The 14,923-nt window shown below is 45.6% G+C and overlaps 1 protein-coding gene across 8 annotated transcripts in view; it reads left to right on the forward strand.

The window, feature by feature from the left end:
* PRPSAP2 (phosphoribosyl pyrophosphate synthetase associated protein 2) overlaps positions 1-9,478 on the forward strand; it is a 39,108-nt gene extending 29,630 nt beyond the window's left edge. For 5 of the 8 annotated variants that reach the window (XM_089900229.1, XM_022560810.3, XM_022560813.3 and 2 more), the window contains 4 exons: positions 1,342-1,490; positions 3,337-3,407; positions 4,574-4,720; positions 8,711-9,478. In XM_089900229.1, the coding sequence (XP_089756355.1) occupies positions 1,342-1,490; positions 3,337-3,407; positions 4,574-4,720; positions 8,711-8,869 (526 nt within the window). In that variant the 3' untranslated portion in view covers positions 8,870-9,478. Of the gene's footprint in view, positions 1-1,341; positions 1,491-3,336; positions 3,497-4,573; positions 4,721-8,710 lie in introns of all 8 variants that reach the window. The other 3 variants (XR_016388828.1, XM_089900230.1, XM_089900231.1) reach the window with 3 other exon arrangements.
* The last annotated feature ends 5,445 nt before the right edge of the window (positions 9,479-14,923 follow it).

Here is a 14,923-nt window from a genome sequence, read left to right on the forward strand (position 1 = left end):
GGGCTGACAGCGGCCCGTGCTGGCGAGGGCGTGGAAAAGCCGAGTGCTCACACACGGCTTGTGGGCATGTGGCAGCCACTTTGGGAAACGGTAATGTGTGATCCAGTCACACCAAGGGAAAAGGAAACATGAGTCCAGACGGATTTGTACATGAGTGTTCACACGGTTTTGTAACAACTCATGACTGGACACAACTCAAAAGTCTATCCAGGAATTTCCCTGGTGACGCAGTGGTTAAGAATACGCCCGCCAATGCAAGGGACACGGATTCGAGCCCCGGTCAGGGAACTAAGATCCCACATGCCGTGGGGCAACTAAGCCCATGTGCTACAACTGCTGAGCTCAATGAGAGAGCCCACGTGCCGCAAACTACAGAGCTCACGCCCTCTGGAGCCCGTGCACCACAACTAGAGAAAGAAAACCCACACGCCGCTACTAGAGAGAAGCCCGTGCCCTGCAAAGAAAGATCCTACGTGCCTCAGTGAAGATCCCGCATTCTGCAACTAAGACCCGATGCAGCCAAAAAATAAATGAAATAAATAAGTAAACAATAAATCTTTAAAAAAAAAAAAGTCCATCCACGAGTAAATGGACAAATAGTGATAGACCCACACCATGGACTGTTACTCAGCGATGTAAGGGATGCTCTCTTGATGAATGTGGGTGAATCTCCAAACTGTTAGGCCGAGTGAACAAAGTAAGACCAAATTAAGGACTACAGACTCCGATTCTACTTACGACATTCTAGAAAACGTAAAACCATGGTGATAGAAAGCAGCTCACTGGCAGCTGATGCTGGAAGGAGAAATCGCAGAGGGGCACAGGTGACGTTTGGCAGGGGTAGGTACTTTCAGTGACTTGGTTGTGCTGACCGTTGTACAGATATAGAAATACACCTGAGCTTATGAAATCATATGGTTTAGGTGTGTACAGTGTCTCGTATCTCAGTTGCACAACAAAACCTTGATGCTTCATACTCTCATGAGAAGTTAGTGCACTTTGTATCACGTGGTTGGTGCTCACTGTTAACTAGGTAGATAGGCAGAATTAATTAACAATTCCAAGTGAGGAAACGGAGGCTTAGGGGAGGTGAACTAACTTATAACTTACACGGGCTCACTCGCTGGCCAAGTGCACACTAGGCCCAGCTGCCAGGGGGATGTGTGGTCATGTGGGGTCTCCACACTTTGTCTTGGATTCTGAGAGTCTAAGATTATTAATTCTCCTTTTTCATTAACCCTTTTGGAAACTACCTTTTTAAAGCTCCCGTGATGTTTCTCCGTAGATGTTATCAGAAACCAGCTTTGCGTGATTGTGAACGGGTCTCCTGCTCTCCTCCAGGGCACAGTCTTTTGCTGAGCGCCTGCGACTGGGCATCGCGGTGATTCACGGAGAAGCGCAGGATGCCGAGTCCGACCTGGTGGACGGGCGGCATTCCCCGCCCATGGTCAGGAGCGCCGCCGCCATCCACCCCAGCCTGGAGATCCCCAGTAAGTGTGCTGCCCCCCGGTTGCTTTCCTCTTTGATTTTAAGGCTGACTTAATTTTTTTTTCGAATGTGAAGTGCTACTTCTCTTTTTGTTTTTTAAATTGGCAAAAACTGATACCTTTCGTGGCCTGGCTGTGGCAAGTGCACTTCTGGTGGCCTCTTAGAAGCAGTCTGTCTGGTCATACCAAGACCTATGCACATGCTCAGTTTAGACGCATCTGTGGCACGTCAGGGATTTCACTTGTTCATTCACTAACATGTCCTAGAGTAAAGTAAAGTTTAACACAAGCAGAAAGCTTTTGGTGCACAAGTTATTCACTGTAGTGTTATTTCTAATGCAAAATATTGGAAAAGTCTGAATGGTTCACCGGAGGGCGGGGCTTGGTGAAGAATGTCGTATCAGCACAGTTCATTATGCAGCCCTTTGAAATAATTAAGACTCTGGAAACAAGAGAAAAATCTATGGAATGTATGTGAATAAGGGAGAATACAAGAGTGTAGGCCTGTCTTTTGCCCGGGCGAGGAGGGAATATGAAGGATGAACGTGGTTGTGACTAGGTGGTAGAGTTATGCATGAATTTGTTTTTGTTTTTAAGAAACTTCCCTCAAGCTTTAATAACATCTTCTCAGTTAAAAAAAAATACTGCTTTTGTCTGAGTCTGCCGGGGAGAAAAGACTTTTCCTCTACCCTCTGTAGCTTCAGTGCTCAGGAGGTTGCAAATAAAACTGACAGAAGACAGATCAAGAAGAGAAAAGATAAGATTTTAAGAGGAGGTTGCAATTCGGGGCTTGTATATGGTCCTCATAGGGGAAGGGAAGCGGAGGAAGGGCGCTGATGGGAGGGCCAGTGGCTCGTAGGGAGGATGGATGGGAGACAGGACGGTGTGTGACAGTGTCTGTGTAGGAGTGGTGCCGACTTCTGGTCTGGGTGATGAGAGTCAGTCTTCCTGCGGTTGTTGCTGGGAGGGGGTTTAGGACAACTGAATTCTTTTGAGTTCCTTTGGGGAGCTCTGCTTTTAGGCAGATAAGGGACTTCAGGAATTCAAATGCCTTCAGCTTAAAATACTTTTCATGCCGCTGTGGTGTACTCTGGACCCCTTCGGGTTCTCACGTTGCCTAGGAGTTTGCTCGTTTATAAACAAAAAGCCTCAGAGAAGGAGATACGGTCCTGGGATGGCCATGAAGGAGCGAGACTGCAGCTGGGCCTTGTGGATCCCGGTTAGCTGAGGTGGACGTTGAAGGCATTCAGGCATGGGTTCAACTGGGGACAGGATGGCAGGGGCAGGGGCTGGGCTTTGTGTGTGGCCGTGGGTGGCCAGGAAGGACGCCACCCTGACCACCGAACTCCCTGGAGGGAAGACATGGGGAAAAGGTGGCAGCAGAACGCTCCCGAGGGCAGTGAGTCCCTCGCGTTGTTTTTGCTCTTTGGGGTCCTTTGCACTTTAGGGTCAGTTTATTTCTGCAAAAAAAGAGGCTGGGATTCTGACGGGGTGCATTGAGTCTCTAGATCACTCGGGGAGCATTGCCGTCTTAACGGTACTAAGTCTTCCTGTCCGATCTGGATGCCTCTTATTTCTTTTTCTTGCCTGACTGCCCTGGCTAGCACGTGCGGTGCTCTGTTGAATAGCAGTGGTGAAAGTGGGCATCCTTGTCCTGTCCCTGATCTTAGGGGAAAGGTCTTTCATCCCATATGACGTTAGCAGTGATTTTTCCGTAGTTGCCCTTTATTGGGTGGGGGAAACTCCCTTCTGTTGCTGGTCTCTTGGGCCTCTGTCACGAGACAGTGACTTGCTAAGGCCTCGGCTGGGCTCTTAACCGAGAAACGTGTGCGTGTTTTGTCCTGGGCAGTGCTCATCCCCAAGGAGAAGCCCCCGATCACAGTGGTCGGTGACGTGGGAGGAAGGACCGCCGTCATTGTGGTACGCAGGCCTCTCTTCCTGTCACTCTGTCGCGCTTGCCGCTGGTGCTTTGCTGGCTGGCTTGCCAGTCGTGCTGGGGACGGTGCCAGGTAGGTCTCACGGGCGCCTTGTGCTGAATGTCTGCTTTGGTCCAAAAACTGAGACTCGCCAGGTGACCCACAGCTTCTGTCTGGCTTGCCTACAAATCCGAGACTCCCAGGACCCCCCTGGACTGGAGCATTTGCTAGAGCAGCTCACAGAACTCAGAGAGACACTTAGGTTCACTAGGTCATTAAAGGATGTGACATAGGACACAGATGAGCAGCCAGATGGAGAGAGAGAGGCACGGGGCAGGGCTGGGGAGGGTCCCTGTGGAGTTGGGGTGCATCACCCACTCGGTGTGGAATGTTCACCCACCTGGTTCGCTCCCCGAATCCCGTGCTACTGGGATGTTATGGGGGCTTCTTCCTGGAGGCCTGATGGATCATTAACCCCATTTCCAGCCCCCTCCCCTCTGTGGAGGAGTTGGGGCCGGCCGTGCGGGTGCTGCAAATTCCAAGCTTCCCTGGTCTTTCTGGTGGCCAGTGCCCATCCAGGAGCCCACCCAGAGTCATCTCATCAGGACAAGAGGTTTCCCTAGTGCTCTTACCGCTAAAACATGTAAAAGGGCTTTAGAAGAGACGAATGTATATATTTTCTATTATCTCATACTGGGAGTCTGCGAGATTAGAAACCACTGGACTGAGTATTTTGTTAAAATAATAATTATTATTTTTCCCATTATAAAAATATATGGAAAAAACACATTTCCCATCCACCCAGTGCAGAAAGTTTAGAAAATAAGGAAAAGTAGCAAGAAAAGAGGAAAGAACCACCTAGAGTCAAAAGCATCTTCTAACAGGTGCTTTACTATGCATTAAAAAAATCTAGGGTGAGTATTTCTGGAGCACCTGCCTGGTGGGGTGTAGCTCTAGACGGTAGGGATAGAGAACTATAGGCCCAGGGCGCCTGTGCTGCACTGTGGGAGGCCCGGAGGGAATGCAGCGGGAGCCCGGTGACCTCGCTGTCAGGACACGTCAACGTGGACAGCAGGTGTGTCACAGTAGAATTAGTCCAGCCTTTTTCCCCGTGGTCTAGACCCACCTTTACAAAAGTGTTCATGTCTTTTGCTGAATCTGTAATGCCAGGACGACATTATTGATGATGTGGACAGCTTCCTCGCTGCAGCAGAGACCCTGAAGGAAAGGGGTGCGTATAAGATCTTCGTGATGGCGACTCACGGCTTGTTATCCTCCGACGCCCCTCGACTGATCGAGGAATCTGCCATCGATGAGGTAACAGAGTCGGGCTGAGTGTGGGCACAGCTGCCTGGTGCCCGTGCCCATCCCGACCTGTGGTCACGGGAGCAGGTGGAGAGTGAGCTGCTCTGTAGTTCAGAGCGGTAGTTCTGTTTGCGTGTCACTGCCTGCAGCCTCTGTGTTCTGCCCGTGGCAGTGGGTGATAGTTTTAGTGACTCTCGTAAGTGGATCCCTTGGCCCTGACGGAACTGCCTAATGCTGGGCACATGCTGTCCCTGAGCTCCGGCACAGCCCTGCAGGGAGAGTGAGAAATTGTGCACCAGAAAAGTTCAGTGACTTCTTAAGGTCAGGCAGCTACGAGCCCAAGCTCGTAGGGTTCAGACCCTAGTTTACCCGATGCTAAAGCCCAGCTCTTTTCCTGGTACAGACGCCTGTGGCATGACGTCGGGAGAGGAGGGCACACAGGGCCACCTTCCTAAACTGCCTGCAGCTCCCAGAGTGGCTGAAGTGAGGCCAGCCAGGTTTCCTCGCCCTCCTTTGTCCACCCCTCATTCCAGGGGCCAGCTAGCTGCGGGGGTTGATTGTGTGAATCACGTTCTTATTATCTTTTAAGAAGCAGAAATGCTGTCTCCTGTATATTCCTGGGTATTGAATCTTAAACTAGTCAGACTCCTTTAACTTTTCTGAGGCCCACACTTTTCCTCTTGAGCAGTCACTCTCCCTGAGCCTGGCCCATGCTCATCATCTCTGATGGGTTCAGGATGCTTTAGCACAGAGAGAAAGCCAGGCTCACACGGCTTAGCTCGATCCGGCCTCCTTTCTCCGCTGCACGAAACACACGCAAAGCGGGAAGACTTCAGGCCCACGGCGGTGCTCACTGGTCTGTCCGCGTGGCGCTAGGCGGGGTTCTCGCGGGTGCTGTGTGTGGGCAGGTTAGCGAGAGCGTGTGGGGGGCTGCTGCATCCAGTCCCTCGGAACAGAGTGGACTTTGGAGAGGATGCATGAAGCCCCGGACGTGGAGGTCGCACATCCTAGGCCAGCAGGGGGGCTCTGTCACTGATACCCATACTGGGGAGTTGGGTCAGTAACTGATGGATAAGTGGGGTTCCATATAGGCCTGTAGACAAAGCACAGTTGCCCAGTAGATAATAAAGCTATGAACCATGTGAAAGTAACAGCAGGATCGACAGGGTGGGAGGTGGGAGAAGAGGAGAGAGGCTGATTTCCCTGTCTCTCAGAAGAGGAGCCAGTAAGGAGGGCTTGGAGTTGATAAATCAAGATTTGAAGTGTTTTTCTTTCTGTTTTTTTAATTAAAGGTAGTTAAATGAAACATCCAGAATAGGCCTCTGTAAAGTCAGTAGATTGGTGGTTGCCAGGGGGGTTTGAGGAAGGGTGAAATGAGGAGTGGCCGAAGGGGGTACAGCGTTTCTTTGGGGGGAGATACTAATCACAGCTCTGAGTATCCTGAACGTCATTGAATTGTATGCTTTAAATGGGCAGATTGTATCGTATGTGAATTATATCACCAAAAAGCTGTTATTTTTTAAAGTGGTTAGAATACATTTGGAAAATTCATTCCCGACTGAGGGTGGTTATCTCGTGAGAAAACTGACCCTCCAAGGTGACCAGGTGGTACAGTCCCTCCTGGGGGCACCGTCCCCGAGGAATTGTGCTCAGAGCAGGTGCAGCCCTGCCTGGGGTCGCCCTTCACACTGATGCCGTGTGGATGGGGCAGAAAATTCTGTGTTTGATACCAGTGGGTAGGTGTTTTTCCTTTGGGACCTGTTCTTTTACAGGTCATGAGACTTACATGACCCTTCATGTTCCCACGTTTGCCTTAGTTACCAGGAAGATCAAACAGAAAAGGAGTCATGGGTTTCCCTGGTGGCACAGTGGTTGAGAGTCCGCCTGCCGATGCAGGGGACGTGGGTTTGTGCCCCGGTCCGGGAGGATCCCACGTGCCACGGAGTGGCTGGGCCCGTGAGCCATGGCCGCTGAGCCTGCGCATCGGGAGCCTGTGCTCTGCAACGGGAGAGGCCACAACAGTGAGAGGCCCGCGTACTGCTAAAAAAAAAAAAAAAAAAAAGGAAAGGAGTCACACAGTAGTTACGATGGGCTAGGTTTTCATGGCCCTGCTGCTGGTTCTGAATGATTCCTGATCATCCTCTGTTTCGACAATCTCATGGTGTGCGTACGTTTTCTATTATAAGCTGTCTTGAGGCTTATTTTGGAAGTAGGGAGTATGTATTATAAATAATAACTTTAAAAATATTCCCATCTGTTTTTTTAAGAAGGCTGAGTATTTTTTTTCCATTTGTAGCTGTTGAAAAATGCATGTTTCCCCTTTTTTGATTTTCATCAAATCTTTTTAAAATAACAGCTTTATTGACATACAGTAGTCCCCCCTTATCCACAGGGGATACCTTCCAAGACCCCCCAGTGGATGCCTGAAACCGTGCACGGATAGTACTAAACCCTATGTATAGTCTGTTTTTTCCTGTACATACATATCTATGATAAAGTTTAACTTATTAATTAAGCACAGTAAGAAATTAACAGTAATAACTAATAATAAAATAGAACAATTATGGCAGTATACCTTCTTGTGCAAATTTAATGCCTTTTTCATCTTAACTAAGCACTTTCACATACTGTGTCTGCAACTTTTACAATTTGATATGTGACAGCAAAACTAGCATGAATTTCTGTTTCCTTCTTCACAAGTTTACGAATGGGCGATTCATTCTTACCATAGATCTTAGCAATCTCAGCACCCAGTTTTCCTTCCTTAAGTCGAGAACTTTTGCCTTTTCGCTTAAAGGAAGCACTTCACAGCTTCTCTTTAGTATATCTGAATTGCCAGCCTCACTACTTTTGTAAAATTAAGTAAAATAAGGATCACTTGGACATAAGCAGTGTGGTCTGATACCCGAGATGGCTGCCGAGTGACTGACGGGCGGGATCTGCTGGACAAAGGGACGATTCACATCTCAGACGGAGTGAGACGGCCCAAGAGTTCGTCACACTACTAAGAACAGCGCACAATTTTAAACGTATAAATTATTTATTTCTGCAATTTTCCATTTAGTGTTTTCAGAGTGAGGTTGACCGTGGGTAACTGAAACTGTGGAAAGTGAAACCTCGGGTGGGGGCTGTGGGGGCTGTCTGTAATTCACGTGCCGTATGATTCACCCATTTAAAGTGTATACTGCAGTAGTTTTCAGTATATTCACAGAATCGTGCAGCCGCTACGACAATCACTTAGAACATTTTCATCCCCCCACAAAGAATCTCCAGACCCGTAATCAGTCACTCCCCATTTCTTCTCAATCCACTCAGCTTTAGGCAACCACTAATCTGCTTTCTATCTCTGCAGTAGGTTCATCTAATCTGGCCATGTTATATAAATGGAATCATATAATATCTGGCCTCTGATCTCTGGCTTCTTTCACTTAGCATAATGTTTTTTGAAAGTTCATCCATGTTGTAGCAGGTGTCAGTACTTCATCCTTTTTATTGCCATGTAGTATTTCACTGCATGCCTGTAATTTTTTTGCTCTCTGTTCATAATTTGGGTTGTTTCCTCTGACTGTCGTGAATAATGCTGTCATGAGCACTCATGTACATGTTTTCAAATGGAGATGTTTTCGTTTCTCTTGGGTGTCTACCTAGGAGGAGAATTGCTGGGTCACACGGTAAACTCTATGTTTAACCTTTTGAGGAACCTCCAGACTGTTTTCCAATGCAGCCGAACCAGTTTGCATTCCCACCAGCAGTGAATGAGGGTTCCAGTTTCTCCATGTCCTTGCCAGCTCTTGCTGTTATCTGTCTTTTTGCCTGTAGCTGTCATAGTGGGTGTAAGGTTTTCAAACCTTAACCTAAGGTACAGGTAGCATTCACACTGACTGAAAACATTGCTGAAGGCACACTAGACCCACTTCAGAGATGTGAGAATGTATCCGATTTTCAGGTCGAGCCAGGAGGCTACTTGGTTTTATGATCTCTTGTTTTGCTCTTGATTTGCAGGTGGTGGTTACCAATACAATTCCACATGAAATCCAGAAGCTCCAGTGCCCCAAAATTAAAACTGTGGATATAAGCATGATCCTTTCAGAAGCCATCCGTCGGATTCACAATGGGGAGTCCATGTCCTACCTTTTCAGAAACATAGGTTTAGATGACTGAACAGCTTTCCTTTCTTAAAACTCTCGAGGGCCAAACTGGAATAGTAAGAATAAGCACTGTGAGGCGTGTGCCTGACTGATGATTTCACAGGGACCGTCTGTGTCTTGTTCCTTCCTTTTGTTAATTCCTATGAAGATAGACCAACTTTTTAATTCCATTTGGGTGTTTGTGAGTTTATGGGGGCAATTTTTATAAAAGAAAAACTATATCCTCCTCTTAAATAAAATAAGTTAAGACCTGGTTGTGTTCAGTTTACCTGTTGAAAAAATAACTTGGAAAAAAGATTTTAAGCTCACAAACAACCTTTTCCCAAAGTTGCTGGAGCCCAGGTGCTTTAAAAAGTTAATAAAATAAGATGATACACTGTACGATAATGCAGGCGAAAAAAAGTTAATAAAATAAGATGATACACTGTACGATAATGCAGGTGAAAAAAGTTAATAAAATAAGATGATACACTGTACGATAATGCAGGCGAAAGGCCAAAAAGACTATGCTGTTAAGTCCAGTAAACTACATTTTTAGAAATGCTGTTATAGACACGCATATGGAATATGTGACCGTTATTTATTTCCTGCAACAAAAGAAGGAATAAAAACTGTATCTGTGTGTGTGTGTGTGTGTGTTTTTTTAACTTTGTGTTTTGGCAATTGTTTTATAGCTAAAATAAAATGAGAGCTGAATATACATGCTGTGGATGTTGGAACGTTCCTCAGCTTGTTGAGATTTCTGCAGCTTTGGGGTGATACAGTAGTCTCTTCGGGATGTAATGTTACCTGTTCTGTTTGTCCAGGACCCTGCACGTTCTCGACGCGTAGTCACTTGACTGCAGCAGGAGAGGAATTGGAACACCAGCTGTGAGCCACTGGGGCAGGTCAGGAGTTGGCGTGAGCTGCCATCTGCATCTTGGCGTGGCTCCTTGGCGTGGCATCTTTGTTCTGCTCCTTGTTTAAACAAAATGCAGCACTGCATGCTCTGGAAAATGAGATGCTGGCGGGGAGGGGGTTACAGAGGGCAAGCGATGTGACCCTTGTCAGTGTCAAGCACCTAGTATTGTCGGTCAGAGTTCAGAACTCAGAACTCTACCTTAGAATTTATCAGGCTGGGAGACACTGGGGTCCCGTGAGTTATGCCACTAAGGTCATGTAATGGCAGTCCCCTCCAATTCATGCAGGAAAGAATTAAGATTACTTTTTCTTCCAAAAGACCTTAAACCTTTGCTTTCTGAGTGCATGCTCAGAAAAGACCTGAGAAAGCCTTTAAGCTTGCACGTGTGGCTGCCCTGAGGTTCTGTGTAAGCAAGAAGTGAGGGCCAAGGCAGGGTTGAAGGCATGCCCCAGGACACACAGCCCATCTACAGACTGGGAGAGTTGTTCTCTCTCTCTCTCTCTTTTTTTTTTTTTTGTTTGGTTTCAGGGTTTTACGGAAGTGTGTGATGACTCACTAGCTGACTGTCCAGAGATTTCAGTCACCACAAACAACAAAGAACACAGACTTTACAAAATCCGTTTTGAAAAGCCACTATGCAGACGAACCCTGTGGGGGGAGGAGAATCTGATTTCCAGACTTTCACATTATAATATTTAAAATACCAGTTTTCAACAACAAGAAAAAAATTCCGAGGCATGTAGAGAAACAAGAAGGTTGGGCCCATACACGGCGTCTTCCTTGAGGAAGCCCAGACTTTAGACCTACTAGACAGAGACTTTAAGTCAACTCTTTCAAACACGCTCAAGAGCCAAAGGAAATCATGGGGATTATGTCTCACCAAATGGAGAACATCAATAAGGAGAGAGAAATAATAAAAATGAACCAGACAGAGAGGATTTGAGGAAGATGGTGGAGTAGGAAGCACCAGGAATCTGTCTCTCCACCTAGACAGTTGCAGTGGCAAATACATCTGATGATTTTGGAATTCTGGAGTCTATTGAAGGTTTGCAGTTTCCAGGGGAAGTGTTGGACAGTAGATTATAGCTAATTTTGGTCAAAACCAGCTCTTAGTACAGTTGGAGATACCCGGCCCCCACTCCCACCCCTGTGGCAGGCAGCTCTGCACATGCTCCTGGAGTAGTCTGCACCAACTTGTGGGAGCCAGGATAGGCAAAAAGGCCCCGTCCTCCAGATAGCAGGAATCTGTGCTCTGATAGCTGATATCGGCTTCTGATCACAGAAGTGCAAAGAGGCTGGTAGCCGTTGTTACCTCACCTCCCCCATTGTTGCAAGCTCCTCCTCCTCCAGTTGAAGAAGGAATAGTGCCTAACTCATGCTGAGGCCAGCATTACCCTACTACAAAAAACAAAGACATCATAAGAAAGATGAAGCAAAGTCCAATATCTCAAGAACATAGGTGCAGAGGTCCTCAACAAAATATTAGCAGAACAATTCCAACAGTGTATAAAAAGAATTATGCATAACCAAGTGGGTTTATCCCAGATATGCAAGGCTGTCTCAACATTTGAAAATCAACTCGTGTAATCCATCACATCAACAGACTAAAAAAAGAAAAATTACATGATTATATCAATTGATGGAGAAAAATCATCTGACAAAATCCAACATCCATTCATGATAAAAACTGAGTGACATAGGAGTAGAGAGGGCATCTCCTCATCTTGTTAAAGAATATCTTCAAACAAACTACAGTGAACATCATACTTAGTGGTGAGAAACGAGAAGCTTTCCCACTAAGATCAGAAATAAGGCAAGGATGTCTCCTCTCATCACTCTTTTTCAACATTGTACTGGAAAGCCAAGCTAGTGCAATAAGAGAAAGATTTAAAAGGTACACAATTGGGAAGGAAGAAATAAAACTGCTTTGTTCTCAGATAATAAGATCATCAATGTAGAAAATCTGAAAGAGCAACAATGCCTCCACCCTAACTCGGAACTAATAAGTGATTATAGTTAGATTGCAGGATACAAAGTCAATTGGTTTTCTATATACCAGCAACGAACAAGTGGAATTTGAAAATAAAGGTACAATGCCATATACATTAGCACCACAAATATGACATACTTAGGTATAAATCTAACAAAACATGTATAAGATCTATATAAGGAAAACTGCAAAACTGATGAAAAATCAAAGAACTAAATGAGAGATAGTCCATGTTCATGGAGAGGAAGACTAATTGTCAAGATGTTCTTTCGAACTTGATCTAAAGATTGAGTGCGATTCCAGGGACTTCCCTGGTGGCGCGGTGGTTAAGAATCCAACTGCCAGTACAGGGGACACGGGTTCAAGCCCTGGTCTAGGAAGATCCCACATGCCGCAGAGCAACTAAGCCCATGCGCCACACTTACTGAGCCTGTGCTCTAGAGCCCACGAGCTACAACTACTGAAGCCCGTGCACCTAGAGCCCATGCTCTGCAACAGAGAGAAGCCACCGCAATGAGAAGCCCACGCACTGCAACGAAGAGTAGCCCCTGCTCACCACAACTAGAGAAAGCCTGTGCGCAGCAACAAAGACCCAGTGCAGCCAAAAGTAAATAAATAAAAAGATTCAATGGAATCCCAATCAAAATCCCACCAAGTTATTTTGTGGATTTTGACAAACTGATCCTAAAATTTACATGGAGAGATAAAAGACTCAGGATCACCAATACAGTATTGAAGGAGAAGAGCAAGGTTGGAGTATTCACACTACCCCACTTCAAGACAACTCTGAAACTAAAGACGTATAGACCGATTGAACAGAGCACCCAGAAATAGACCCACCTATATGTAGTCAACCAGTCTTTGACAAAGGAGCAAAGGCAACATAGTGGACCAAAAATAATCTTTTCAACAAGTAGTACTTGAATAGCTGGATATTCACATGGAAAAAAAAAATGAATGTAGACTTAAGTGTAAAAGTCAAAAACATAAAACTCCTAGAAGAAAACCTAGATGACCTTGGTATGGCAGTGACTTTTTAGATATGACACCAAAGGGATGGTCCATGAAAGAAATAATTGATAAACTGGAATTAACTAAAATTAAAAACTTTTGCTCTGTGAAATGCACTGTTAAGAGAGTGAAAGACAAGCCACAGACAGAAAAATCTTTGGAAAACAACTGATAAAGACTGGTAAAAAGAACAGTTAAATCTCAATAATAAGAAAACAATAACCCAATTAAAAATTGGGCTGAAGACCTTACAGACACCACCAAAGAAAATATACAGATGGCAAATAAGCATATGAAAAGATGCTCTCTATCATATGTCTTCAAGGAACTAAAAATTAAAACAATGAGATACACTACACTTATTAGAATGACCAAAATCTGGAACACTGACAACAAATGCTGACAAGGCTGTGGAGCAACAGGAACTCCGTCATTGCTAGTGGGAATGCAAAATAACCACTTTGGCAGAAAACTAAACACACTTTCACCATGTTATCCAGCAATCATGCTCCTTGGTGTTTACCCAAAGTAGTCAAAAACATGTCCACATAAAAACCTGCACATGGAACTTTACAGCAGTTTTATTCATAATTGTCAAAACTTGGACGCAATCAAAATGTCCTTCAGTAAGTGAGTGGATAAATAAACTGTGGTACTTCCAGACAGTGGAATATTATTCAAGTAGCAAAAAGAAATGAGTTATCCATGAAACGATGTGGAGGAAACTAAAATGAGTCTTACTAGACAATCTGAAAAAGCTATAATACTATATGACGCCAACTATATGACTATGGAGACTAAAAGATCAGTGGTTGCCAAGGGGTTGGTGGGGGGATGGAGGGAGGACTAGAGAGAGCACAGAAGATTTTTGTGGCAGTGAAAAATACTCTGTATGATACTATAATGCTGGATATATGTCATTATACATATGTCTAAACCCACAGAACGTACACCACCAAGAGTAAACCCTGATGTAAACTGTGGACTTCGGGTGGTGGTGATGTGTCCATGTATGTTCACCAGTTGTGACAAATGTACCACTCTGGTGGGGTTGCTGATAATGGAGAAATTGTGCATGTTGGGGGCTGGGGCCATGTGGGAAATCTCTGTACCTACTGCTCAGTATTGCTGTGAACTTAAAACTGCTCTAAAAAAATAAAGTCTTTAAAAAAAAAAAACCTAGACTGGTTTGACAAAAAACTGGGTACCATAGCCTAGCCAAGCTGACTAGTAAAACTAACCATCGTATTAGGATATTGATTGTAATCCCCAGGGCAACCACTAAGAAAATAAGTAAAAAATACATAGTAAAAGAAAGGAGAAGGGGACCAAAATGGTAGACTAGAAAATATCTATGCAACACCAAAAAGGGAGTAGTGGAGGAATTGAGGACTAAAAAAGATACGACATATAGAAGACAAATAGCAAACTGGCAGAAGTGTTTCCTTATCAGTAATTACATTAATGTCAATGAATAGAACTTTCCAATCAAAAGGCAGACATTGGCAGGATGGATTTTTAAAAAATGATCCAGGGGCTTCCCTGGTGGCACAGTGGTTGGGAGTCCGCCTGCCGATGCAGGGGACACGGGTTCGTGCCCTGGTCCGGGAAGATCCCACATGCCGCGGAGCGGCTAGGCCCGTGAGCCATGGCCGCTGAGCCTGCGCGTCCGGAGCCTGTGCTCCACAACGGGAGAGGCCACAACAGTGAGAGGCCTGCGTACCGAAAAAAAAAAAAAAAAGATCCAACTGGGAGTTCTCTGGGGATCCAGTGGTTAGGACTCGGTGCTTTCACTGCTAGGGCCCAGGTTTGATCCCTGGTCAGGGGACTAAGATCGCACAAGCCATGCAGTGTGGCCAAACAACAACAAAACTTACACAATGTTAAAAAAATTTTTTTAAATGATCCAACTATATGCTGTGTGCAAAAGAATTGTCTCCAGAGACACAAATAAGGTTGAAAGTGGAAAGATGGAAAGATATTTGATACAAAGAGTAACCAAAAGAGGGACTTCCCTGGTGGTCCAGTGGTAAAGAATCCACCTTCCAATGCAAGGGATGCAGGTTCTGTCCCTGGTCAGGGAACTAAGATCCTGCATGCCACAGGGCAACTAAGTCTGCGTGCCACAACTACTGAGCCTGTGCGCCTCAACTAGGGAACCTGCG

This window comes from Delphinapterus leucas, chromosome 19 (assembly GCF_059928025.1).
Source record: "Delphinapterus leucas isolate spDelLeu-1000000601 "Yukka" chromosome 19, BTC_Dleu_Yukka2, whole genome shotgun sequence".
NCBI lineage: Eukaryota > Metazoa > Chordata > Mammalia > Artiodactyla > Monodontidae > Delphinapterus > Delphinapterus leucas.